Source organism: Zootoca vivipara, chromosome 1 (assembly GCF_965207765.1).
Source record: "Zootoca vivipara chromosome 1, rZooViv2.hap1.1, whole genome shotgun sequence".
Classification (NCBI taxonomy): Eukaryota; Metazoa; Chordata; class Lepidosauria; order Squamata; family Lacertidae; genus Zootoca; species Zootoca vivipara.
The window spans coordinates 62,631,383-62,644,285 of NC_142582.1; the positions used below are offsets into that span (position 1 = coordinate 62,631,383).

Sequence of the window (12,903 nt, forward strand, 5' to 3'; positions counted from 1 at the left end):
AAGGGTTTTTGGCCAAAATCTTAGACTGCATTCTGGCTGCTTTAAGGATTATAAACAGCATTTGGAGTTCACACACTTCAAATGAAAGGCACGACATAAGTGCTGAATATTATGTATTAATTTTAATAGTGTCTGTCTGATGTAATTATCCACCCTATATTAAAACCACCCACACTTTACTACCTTTGCTATAGCCTCTTAAAATTTGGGGTGCACTATCTTTGTTGCTAGAGTAATTGCGGAGAATCAGTATTCCTCCTAAGGGCTGTCTACCTACAGGATAACAAATGTGAGTTTCCAATATATTAAAGAGAGAGGCTGGAATTTCAAACATTATTGAAGGAAAAATATTAACTGAATGACAGTTCCATAGGTATCACCATATATTTATTCATTTCCATTTATAATCAATTATTACAAAAGAAGTCAAGGTAATAACTTAATAAAGGTTAACCCATTTGAAATAATTTAAATCAATCTGAAATATGCTTAATCTTAAATATGCTAAGTACATTGCATGCATGCAAAATATGAACATGTAAATTAGGGTGGGCTTTTTGATTATGGACAAACGAGCAACACTTGACTGGTCAAAACAAATTTTGTCAATCAGTCAAATATTTTAAAACATTAGTTTATTAGTTTATATCAGGTTTATTAGTTTATATCAAGCTTCAGTCATATTCCCAGGATAGTTTGCAAAAAGAAAAGAAAAAGCTGTTAACATATTATATTAAAAGCTACATAAAAAGCAGCATGCAACAATCAGCAGGATTAATGTTGACTCTAAACAGCTCAGAAAATTTTTTTAAAAAAAGACTTTGCCTTCTGACAACATGACCATAAGTTCCAGCCTTTGAAGTGAGTGTTCCACAACTGAGGCACCACCAGTCTCTGGTAGTAAAGCAGTAACAAGGAACACAAAGAACCATGCTAGTTTCAGTAGAGACTCGTTTACAAAGCACCACATCAAATGCAATGGGACCCCTTCCTCCCCACAGCGCATACAATGAATTTGAGGTATTTTGACTTCTGGACACTTGTGGTCTTTGCTACTGTGGTCAGTCGCTGGAGCCTCCTTCATGTGTACCTTCAGTGTGTAGAGGGGACCATAGGACTGCAAATCCCTCCCACCCCACATTGTTGCATATCCCACTGGCCCTACCCTTGATTGAGCTGCATGTTGTGTATCAGGGTGAAGGGTCCATATATACCTAAGATGTGCAGTAGGGAACCCCAGTTGACCAGGGTTCTTTGAACCCTACACACATGCATAGACGTGCTCATAGGGCTCCTTCCTGTTCATGGTGGATGCACAGCATCAAAAACAGAGTGAGTAGGCTCGATCCCACCACCCAGTTCACCTGTTTGGGGGGGGTGCCATTTGAATACCCCTACTACCGTGTTTCTCATATTATAAGACATGTCTTATATTTATTTTTTCCTCAAAAAAACACACTATGGCTTATTTTCAAGGGATGTCTTATTTTTTTCCTCCTCCTCCTGCCGTGGCCGGCATTGCTGCTACGCCTATCACTATGTCTTATTTTCGGGGTATGGCTTATATTCCTTGAATGCTTAAAAATCCTGCTATGGCTTATTTTATGGGTATGTCTTAAAATATGAGAAACAGGGTATGAGGACAACTTAGGCGTTTACTTTTCCTCCTGAACATTTTTTTTCTGCTGTACTGGTTCAGAGATGTCTATAATTACAGCACAGGGTCAGTAGGAAAAATTAAGCCACACCCTTTAATTGGAAGGAGAGAGTTGCAAGGTAGGGTGTGTGAACTTGAATTATACTGGGGAGGGAGCCAGTACCTGCCCTCCTGCCACTGCTATCAGGTGGCCCCATTTAGCATAAAAATATGGTGCAGAGACCTGGGCATCTCTAGTTTTAGACAATCAATATGTTTACAGCAGTAGTAAGTAACCTATTGGGATTGGACATGTGAGCCAAACGGGGTGAGCGTTCCCACCCCCACTCCCCCTTTAGGGCTTTGCAAGCCTCACCACACTCCCCTTTTAAGCCCCCCGATCTGGGATGTTTAAAAAGGGGACTGCGTGGAGATTTGCAAAGGCTGAAATGGGAGCGGGGAGCCTGCCTTAAAAGCACTGTGTAAAGCAGGACATGCTTCTACTTCAAGTGAGTGGAAAGCAACTCTAGTGGAGTGAGTAGGAGTGGGGCAGATTCCTCTGGGAATCCCTCTATAGGGAACAGGATGCACAGCCAATGCAGGGTTAAACCCTGTTCTCCTGCCCATCAGTGGTGTCAGCTGATTGGTGGGTGGACATTGTTTGGGGTAAATGGCTTCACAAGTCAAATTGGACACCTTGATGGGCCATCTTGGTCCATGGCTGGAAGGTGGGAGAAAAATTTGGCACAGAAATTATTAAAATGCACTTCTCAGGTGTGACAAAAATTCAAAACTGTTGCTGAATAAAAGACCTCTACAACTCTTCATGGTTTATGTGAGCATACAACAAACCCCAGTGGAAGTTAAGACAAATATCGACACGTCCTGGTCATGCATTTTAAAGCAAAGATCCCTAGACATATTTGTTGGCTGGTTCTGTGTCACGTCTCAAGATGTGAACAACCATATATATCCCTGGAATTTGGAACGGTTGTGTGTATGAAAGAGGCTGAATAACCATTGGTACTGGTCTGTGTTGATATCAACATCCGATACACTGCAGACGCATCTATTTCAGCTGTGAAATCTTTGTGTGTGCAAAATGCATTATGTTTGAAGCTGCCCTTGACATAAAGACATAATCCAGTAATAAACTTAATACGTAATGAGGGCTTTTCTTTCGTCTTTGGAGATTCTGAGTGGACGCCCTGTGAAAGAAGCTCTATGTTCATTTTCACAATTAACAAACTCATGAATACGTAGCATGCAGATGATCCCTTTTTATGGGAAATGGCAAGTTTCCTCTCACTAAAAGTTTTGTACAGTGCAGTGTTATGTAACAGTAATTGAGAAAGACTTAAAGGTTGCTTTGGGGAAAGTATGCATATCAGATAAATATTAGTATACTGGCTGATTGGGTTATTTAATGTTGATGGCTTCAGGCGGAGCAAAGTTCTCACAGTCCAGGCAAATAAACACCACCATTTCCTTTGTTTAAGTCTTGCAAAAATGCAACTTTTCCCATGTATAAAATATCCAAGGACTCATCCTGGAGGTATTCCGTTTACAAACACACACTGTTGATAGTCCATGTGGTATTCTGCTTTGGATACATGAATACAAATCATGAATACAAATACACATGAATACAAATAATTTGAACTGGAGAAGGTCTTGGGAAATGATAGCAGGGTTTTGCCACCCATTCATTAACATGCATTAAGGACAGATTTCCCATAGACTATGAAGCTCATTCGTCTGCCTATAAAGCTTTAAATGTTGGTGCCATAAGAAGATACTGTGAAATGGCTTCCAATTTATGTGTGCATTTTTTAAAAATGTTGCATCCTGCCTTTCTACCAAATGAAGTTCAAGGTGGCTCACAACAACAGCAGAAATACAATAAAATGTAGTGAAACACAAGGACAAAAGCATTAAAAACTAAGCTATAGACATTGGTGGGACCCTTAAACCCAGGGAGACTTATATGGAGAATGCAATCTTTTAGATAATCTGGGTCCCAAGTCTTGTATGGCATATCCCACACTTTGAATGGTGCTCAGAAACAGACTAGTAGCCAATAGGGTTGTTGAAACATGAGGATCACATCCTTTCTATAACTGGCTGCAGCATTCTGAACCAGCTGGAGTTTCTGAAAACTCTCCAAAGGCCTCTCCACACGGGGTGTATTATAATAGATGCAAGTCATCGAATGTAAGAGTAAGAATCAAAATGATGTCATGGAAATTATTTCCCAATATCTACTGTTGCAGGTGGTGCTGTGGGTTAAACCACAGAGTCTAGGGCTTGCTGATCAGAAGGTCGGCGGTTCGAATCCCTGCAACGGGGTGAGCTCCCGTTGCTCGGTCCCAGCTCCTGCCAACCTAGCAGTTCGAAAGCACATCAAAGTGCAAGTAGATAAATAGGGACCGCTCCAGCGGGAAGGTAAACAGCGTTTCCGTGTGCTGCTCTGGTTCGCCAGAAGCAGCTTTGTCATGCTGGCCACATGACCCGGAAGCTGTCTGTGGACAAACGCTGGCTCCCTCGGCCTATAGAGCGAGATGAGCGCCGCAACCCCAGAGTCAGACACGACTGGACCTGATGGTCAGGGGCCCCTTCACCTTTAATGTTGCAAGCACACTTTCCAATATTACTTCATTGCTACAAAGTAGGCATGACATTTTGCTTCAATCAAAGCCCCTTTTCACTTCCATGCATCCTAGTTGCCGCATTAATTTTTATGTAGCTTTTCATATTTCACTTAATTGAATTTCGCTGGCAAGCTGTTCAACAAAGACTTGGGAATTTAGGCTGGCTATTCTATGCACACTTACCTGGGAAATAAGCCTCCTTGAACCCAATAGGATTGACCTCTGAGTTGACAAGCATAGTATTGCAGCATTGGATCACTGTTGGCATTTTGGTACTCCAAAATTATACACACAGTTGTGTAGGTTACACATTTGAGAGCAATAGGTAGTAACACAGTGTTTGTGTCTCCTTTTGGAATAATAATAATAATTATAATAATTTATTATTTATACCCCGTCCATCTGGCCGGGTTTCCCCAGCCACTCTGGGCGGCGTCCAACAGAAGAATAAAATAATTGATTAAAGATTAAAAGCCTCCCTAAACAGGGCTGCCTTCAGATTTCTTCTAAAAATCTGGTAGCTGTTTTTCTCTTTGACATCTGATGGGAGGGCGTTCCACAGGGCACAGTGGAGACTATGGTGTCTTTATGATAAATGGTTTATTCACACAGATATACAACCTGAACCTGTGATGGAGGGGTTTGCAACATTAACACTACAAGTGGGTCTTGTTTCTCCCATAGCCGCAGCCTTGAATTCAAACAGAAATCAAGCATGGCTCTCTCTCTCTGCCTGCAGCTTTTCTTTCATTTTCTGACTCGCACAACCCTACTCTCCACTCTGGTCTTTTGTCTTTCTAACTACCGGTAACAGAAAGTTCAGGGAGGGAAACCTACACACTTGCCCTCTGAAACAGAGCCACTCCCTTTCTTCTCTTAACAACCTGCACTTAGCAGGCCATTACCAGGCTCACCTGGCTATTCCAGCAATTGAATCCATGCTGGATCCAAGAATTAGAAGGGTCTCAGCATACAGCCTACTTCCCCTGCAAAAAGACTCATAACAATATTAAGCAGTCGGTAGATAAATTAATCTTAATCAGTGCGCATATATCTATCTGGGTGGATGAGTGTGCAAAACAAACACATACTGTCACCATTACAATAAAAATCCAAAACCAAAGTACTGAAACGGTATTTTGCTATTTTCAAAGCCCCAGAAACACGGTCGTATGAGTGACAGGAGCTATAAAAAAAAAAGTACCAATGAGGTGAAAAGTTTGGAAACCAAACTCTTGAATGCACAAATGAAATAGCAAGTGGGTGTCTCACCTAGAACAAACACATCTAATAATTTAACCCTCCAAGCTACGGCAGGGCATGTGCAGACGTGCATTCCTGCAGCTCTCAATTTGTTTCATTTGTTTCATCTCACTTCTGAATGCTCTCACTCTTGGCATTGTTCCTGCTGCCTTTCTTGCTCCTTTCCTATGCCTGGAGCTGTCAGATTCTCCTTTCAGAGGAAGGGAACCCTTCCCTTCTCCCATTTTATGACTCCTCAGCCTCCTGCTATCGCAGCCCTGTCAGCTAAAGTAGTGGCTGCAAGTGATACTGCTGTGCTCTTGTAATTCCAGTACCGAAAGTAGCTGAGTTTTTAACTGGTTTGATGCCAAGGCTGCTGTTGGTAACCTTCCTAGCTCACAAAAGCAGGAAAGGGTGGGAACACAACTTTGGACAGACATAGTCCAAATACAGAAATAGTTCCAAAGCACTAACATATTATTACTGATGTTGTGGCATTTAGCTCCCACCTCAGGCACTCAAGGTGGCGTACATGGTTTTCTCTCTGCTCCATGTTATCCTCACAACAACCCTGTGAGGTACGTTCGGCTGAGAGACGGTGCCTGGCTCAAGGTCACCCCAGTGAGATGCATGGCTAAGAGGGGATTTGAACCCCTGTCTACCAAGTACAACAACTACACCAAGCTCAGCGCCTATATTTGGCACCATTCTGAAGAATAGAAGGATATGTATGTTTCAAATTAATCAATGAACGTATGAAATACATTCTCCGTATCAACCCATTTGTGCATTGAAATAGGCACCCAAAACCTCTTTCTGAATGCTTACATGCTACCACACCAATCTCCTCCTGGGATTGGTGAGGCTCGTTGAAACAAGTGACATGTATTACCTCTATGAACCTATGAAGCAGCTTTTTTTGGAAAAGAACACATCAGTGAGGGAGCCAACCCAAACGGGCGAACATCGGGGTGACCAAGTCCTCCTCTAAAAGCATGGAAAAGCATGACTAAGTTGATCAGATAATCTTACCGAATCCAAAAGTGAAGTCATCTTCCACGTTTCCTGCATGAAAAGAATGGCTTTCCGTGGCATTTGCATTCAAAAGGCCTACCTCTTCTTCTCCCACTATCCGGGCCCAGCCCAACAGCTGAATGAAACCTGCAGAGAGAATTCCAAGGCTGCCGCTGACTCATAGGTAGTGGGCTAGGCAACAGCTGCATTCCTGAGGCGAGTCATCCTGCGAGGTACAAGTGAGCCAAAGAAGGAACGGGAAGACATGTCTGAAGAGAACAGAGGCAAGGAGATCAAGGCCTGGCCTGCCATTAGGCAAAGTGAGGTGGCTGCCTCAGGCGTCAATGCTGGGGGTGGGGGAAAGCAGCCTTGTGGCTGTTTGCCAGTATTGAAGTAAGAAGCATTAACTGCCATTCTAGGCAGTTTCTGAATATGGAAAGGGAAAGTGGAGGATGCCATCTTGTTCTTTGCCTCAGGCCGCAGATTGCCTTGGGTCAGCCTTGAAGTAAAGGCTATGAGGGGGAAAGGGGTGGGCAATGCAATACGTTGGCAGGAAAAATGAAGGAGGGGAACAGAAGGGAGAGAGACTGTCGCATTATAAAGGAAGGTGAGCTGAAGGCGTAGAGAGCCATTTGGTGCACTTGCGAGGTTGTCTGCATACACACCATACATTCATTCAAAGTGCCCCCCACACCCTTCAAATAATCCTGGGAATTGTATTTTACCACTTACAGAACTACAGTTCCCAGAACCCTTCACAAACTATGGTTCACAGGTTTCATGGGGAGTGGGGGAGGAAATGTGCTTTAAATGTATAGTGCACAGAGCCTTTATTTCTGGGGGGGGGGGGGATGAAACCAACCCACTGCTGATGGATAGGATTGCAGAAAAACAGCAAATAAAAAGTCAGTAAAAGTCAGAATTCAAACCAGGGACTTGCAGGTTCGTGGCTCACTCTCTTAACACAGAGAACAATCAATCCCAAATAAAATATCCACACAAGGTGAAGAAACGGCAGACTAAAGAACTGGCTGTTAATCTTCCCCCTTGCTGTAGTACTCTGCGTCATTTTCTTTGTCCCTATCGTCATTTCCAAGGCATGGAATTGACAACTTTTTGTCTGTGTACATTAAGACTTCAGGAGACTGGGACACTTAATCCCTATCAAAACACGTGGGCATGCAATTGCAGTTTTTAACATTCAGCTATGCTGCTCTTAAGCTCATTTGGAATTAGTGGGAAGAGCTCTGTTTACATGTATACCCACAAGTCCAGCACTTGTGTCTGTAAAATCACCTTGTCCATTCATATTTATTCTGTGTATTGGTTGATGTGTTTATGTTATGTTTTATTGTGCATGGTATCGATCTGCAGCAATATAGTGCCAATAATTTTTCCCATTATTTGTGGGCTATTTCAATTACAGATTCCTTTTTGTACATTTTCAGTTGGATTTCTCTGTTTTGCTTTTCTAGTTTTGTCTGCCACAGACCCGTCTCATTTTCCTTTTTCCTTCCCCCCCCCTTTTTCTTTTTTGCAGTTTATGGAGCCATGCTTCATTCCAGTGCTTTTTTGAGTACACTTAGCAAGTGTATAATACACTTTTGCAAACACAGCTTTGCTGCACTCACTTTTTTGCATATAACTCACAAAACGTTTAAGGTTTACCCCTTAAGATGTCATCTGTGAAGCATCCCTTTGGGGCTGGTTCAGACATGCATGTTCCGTATGTGTTAGCTACAACATCAAAGCCCTTTGCAGACAAGATCCAGCACTCCATGAATTCATGAAGGCTGAGACAGGGTCTACCTCTCTCCCAAAAGCAGGACTCTCAGTCCACAAGCCTATGCACCTTCAGTGGTACCAGCATAGGATCTACTGGACCTAACAAAGCCTGCCAAGCTCTGGATGCACCTGAAAGGGGCTGAAGTGAGGGTTTGTGTCTCTGAATGGTCATCACAAATACTGTATATGCAATGTTTTTCAGTGTCATCAGGTCACATGTTCAGCTACCAGCCATAGAGCGTGCAATAATAATCGAGAATGCAGTGAAATACCAGCACTCCTAGCTGGGAAGAGGGTGGGGATGGGAAAGTCATTCTCAGGTTCTGCACCCCACTTCTGCAATTACCATTGCAGGGCAACACTTGCAGTGGTGATGATGGCTAAAAGAAGATTGTCAGTGGAGAGTTGAACAGGGTTAGACCGTGGGGAATTGAGAGGGAGAACGCGGGGGCGGGGAGGCATCTGGCGTGGGCGGGGCTCGCAGGGCGGGGCCCGGGACGTCTCTCCAAAGCCATAAATGGTCCTCTTCGCCCCCAAAGCGCATAGCGAATCCCAGCAGCATCGCAGAGCCGGCGGGAGAGGCCAGCGTCCCCGTCGAAAGGAGGGCAAGAAAGGCAGGCGGGCGAGCGTGGGCTTGGCGCTGGTCCCTCGAGGCGATCTCGGTGCGGCGGCTCTGTTAACGAGCGCGGGCAGCAGCGGCAGCATGAAGGGCCCGGCAGCCGCGTCGCCGTCGGACGTGATCCGCGAGGGCGAGCTGGAGAAGCGCAGCGACAGCCTCTTCCAGCTGTGGAAGAAGAAGGCGGTGGTGCTGAGCAAGGACAGCCTGAGCCTCTTCTCGCCCGAGGCCGGCAAGGCCCGAGGCGGCGGCGGGAAGGAGCTGCGCTTCGGCTCCATCCAGAAAGTGGACTGCGTGGAGCGGACGGGCAAGTACGTGTACTTCACCATCGTCACGACGGACCGCAAGGAGATCGACTTTCGGTGCCCGGGCGAGAGCTGCTGGAACGCCTCCATCACCATGGCGCTCATCGACTTCCAGAACAAGCGCGCCATCGAGGACTTCAAGAGCCGCCAGGAGGCCGCCGAGCACGCGGCCGCCGCCACTCGGGACAGGCGCCTCGCGCGCGCGCCCTGATCCCGGCGCGCCCCCGAGCGAGAGACCAAAGGTGAAGGAGGGAGCAGGAGATGCGCCTCGGGATGGAGGGGGAGGCTGGGGGCTCGCCAAGGGTGGAAAGGGCCATCGCCAATTGTGAGCTGGTGGCTTCTTCGTTTTGTGCACCAAAGTAGGCTGGATCCCGATCGAGTACTTTTTGCATATGTAGGCTGCAGTTAGAATAAGATTAGTAGCAAAGGCGGAGGTGAGCGAGATTTCCCAACGGAAGGGATTTGAAGGGACAAGGAACTGGATCGAAATCCCCACTGGAAATCGACTCCGCAAACTCCCCCGGAGGTGCAGGGTTGGGGAAATCTTCTAGCTTCCCGGGCTGCAGACACAAAGAACCAGCTGCCGCCAAGTCGGAACAGGCCTTAGGGCGCCCCTTGCTGAACTGCTTCTTCTCTTCCTCCCCTCAAGTCCCTCTTGCCGCTTGTTGGCGGACCAGCGTCAGCCAAAGTGCCCAGTGCACTTGGGAGGTGGATAAGTGCAGTCACTCCGGAGTAGAGCATCTGCTTTGGGCACAGTTCACTCCCCGGCATCTCCAGATAGGAGTGGGAGAAAAACCCCTCTGGAAACAGAGGGAGCTGCTGACAGCCCTGAGATGGGTGATTCTGTATAATGCAGCTTCCTTTTAGAACCATTGCTATCGGAATGCACAAAATGTGTTTGTGCAACATGCAGACAAAGCTGAAGTTTGCGCTAACTCAGCTGGAGCCGAGGGGGACGCTACCTGCAAGCAGCCACCCCTTGGACTTTTAAGGGCAGAACAATGGCAGAACATGTGGTGGTCCATGATTCTTCTATATCAGGCATCCCCAAACTGCGGCCCTCCAGATGTTTTGGTCTACAACTCCCTTGATCCCTAGCTAAGAGGACCAGTGGTCGGGGAAGATGAGAATTGTAGTCCAAAACATCTGGAGGGCCGAAGTTTGGGGATGTCTGTTCTATATCCATGTGTTTTGTTTTGCAAACCAAAAGGGGAGGCTGGAGGTGGGGGAGGACTGGCTTTGCAGGGAGAGCAATTTTTGGCAGGAAAAAAGTGAGCAAGAAGTCTTGAATGTGTGTTTCGGGCCAAAGTCCATGTTCTCCAGGGAAACCATTATTCTTGGAAAGTGGCATGTATGTACTCAAAGGGTCTTTTCTGCACAAAATTCTATGCACCCTATTGGTGCCACATAGGGCTGGCCCACACAGACTATGTAGTGTGTGCTTCTCTTCTGACTGACCAGAAATCTTTCATGTAAAAATGTAATTAAACTACATATAATGGAGGTGTATTGGGAGGGGTGCTCAGTTGCTCTTGAAGCTGCAAAACATGTTGGGCTTCAGCAAGGATACTTCAAAGTATGAGATTTGAAGGTTGATGGCCTTGTAAGCTCTTAGTGCTTACCGTATTATGCCAGAGCAAGTTTTTTTGCAGTCCTGATCACAATTCCTACAAAACTGAACTGTTAGTGACTTCGTAGATATGTTTAGGATTGCATTGCTGAGATGCTCTGTCCCCGAACCGTGGTCCATGAGCTTCATTCAGGTGGTCCACAGGGAGTGTGGCGGAAGGCAGGAGCCAGCACACTGATCACTTTAAATGTACTAATTTTTAAATTTACTTTTGATGCTTCTTTTATTTCTTATATTCAACATTGTATATGCAATACAGTACAATATAAGAAATAAAAGAAGCAATAAAAATGCATTTAAGTATCATATAGCATCTAGCACACAGCAACTTACAATTCCTATGACAGGCAGAAAAATCATTAAGTGGTCTGCCAACACCCTCAGCCAGTTTCATGTGGTCTGTGGTAGTAAATGTTTCAGAGCCACTGCCTAGTGCTCTAATGTCGACTCAGGGATTTATTGTGAATGTGCCTTTGGACAACTTTGAATGCTGCCTGCTATGCTATTTGAAAAGAGGGGATTTTTTTTTCAGTGTGCTGCTTCTATTTCCATTGACTCTAGTTTTTGCAGATTGGAGGACTCTGCCTAAAACATTCAACAGCAATTGTTCTCCTCTCACCCTAATCCCACTAATTACTTGGAAGAAAGACTGGTCTGCAACCTACACTGAAACTTAAGAAATGCAGCATTAGCTTGCTGCTTCATTTTGTAGAAATCTTTATCCAGGCATTTACCAGAGGAGTAGTCATTTTAGTCTGCTGCAGCAAAAATAGTCTTGTGACGCTTTAAAAATTAATAGGTTTATCATGGCAAAAGCATTTGCAAATTTTGGTCCATAAAAACCCTTGCTGTAAATCAACTTCAGGCAAGGGTGACTAGACACTTTGAGGCCAAGGACCACACTGACTCCCAAAGTGTTGCCCATAGGTCAAAATGGCTGCAGCCAAAAATCACGTCAGGATCCATGGGAATAGTCAGTCAAAAATATTTGTTTATTATAAATATGAAAAAAAGTTGTAGGGACTTTTTGTCATCATGATATTACAACAGAGGACCTATAGAAAGAATCATTTAAAAAACAAAAAACCCAGCAATATAATTTCAAAAAATATATAGTGTGGTTATGGAGACCACAGATGACCTCTTACATAGCCTGTAAGTTGGCCACCCCTGCTTTTAGATGCCACAAGGCTCCTATTATTTTTTATTTGGGCAAATCTTTTAAAAACCAATTTGAGATTTCTACTTGGTCTTCTTCATTTTGCTGACTTCCTCTTACCTTTCTCTCCCTCCCCATCTATAGAATATTATTCTGGATGACAACAGGATCAAGTGTCTTTGACTGTGATTCAAGTGCACCGGAGTAAGGTACCAATGAAGGAAAGCAAAGAAGGATGCCAGCGACCACTAGATCTCTTCAGATCTGAGCAGGAGAGCCAAATCTTTGCTGAAAGGCTTTTGCAAACCAAAGAAACTTTTGACAAACACAAAGCCTGGCCAACTGAAGAGGAGGCCCACTTTGCAAACTGCTATTTTGTTTTATATTTATAAGATGCAAAGACTATCCTACACCACCTGACGGGGAGGAAAGATATAGTTTAAATTATTTGTAGTATCAATATTTTGTATTTATTTTGATGAATGCTTTTTAAGCAAATAGCTGTCTTAATGTTGCTCTTTCCATTAATGTAGCCATTCCAAATAAATGATGTGATATGTTCACTTTATTTTACCACATATCTGAAACGAGCCTCTCTTTGTAATTGCTGTTAGCAGTTAGATTTGTTAATTCTAGACTAGAAGATGTTGGCAGTAAAATTATTAGTACAGTGGTACCTTGGAAGTCAAATGGAATCCATTCTGGAAATCCGTTTGACTTCCAAAACGTTCAGGAACCAAGGCGCAGCTTCTAATTGGCTGCAGGAAGCCGCAGAAGTCGCACCAGACGTTTGGATTCCAAAGAATGTTTGAAAACCAGAACAATCACCTCCGGTTTTTGATCTTTAGGGAGCCAAAACATTCGA

At 44.4% G+C, this 12,903-nt stretch overlaps 1 protein-coding gene across 1 annotated transcript; it reads left to right on the forward strand.

Moving 5' to 3' along the window:
- Positions 1–8,885: 8,885 nt before the first annotated feature.
- On the forward strand, positions 8,886–12,616 carry LOC118089073 (pleckstrin homology-like domain family A member 2). The gene is made up of 2 exons (XM_035123511.3): positions 8,886–9,491; positions 12,183–12,616. Exon 1 carries the CDS (start codon positions 9,032–9,034, stop codon positions 9,458–9,460), a length of 429 nt encoding a protein of 142 aa, XP_034979402.2. The 5' UTR covers positions 8,886–9,031; the 3' UTR covers positions 9,461–9,491; positions 12,183–12,616.
- Positions 12,617–12,903: the final 287 nt, after the last annotated feature.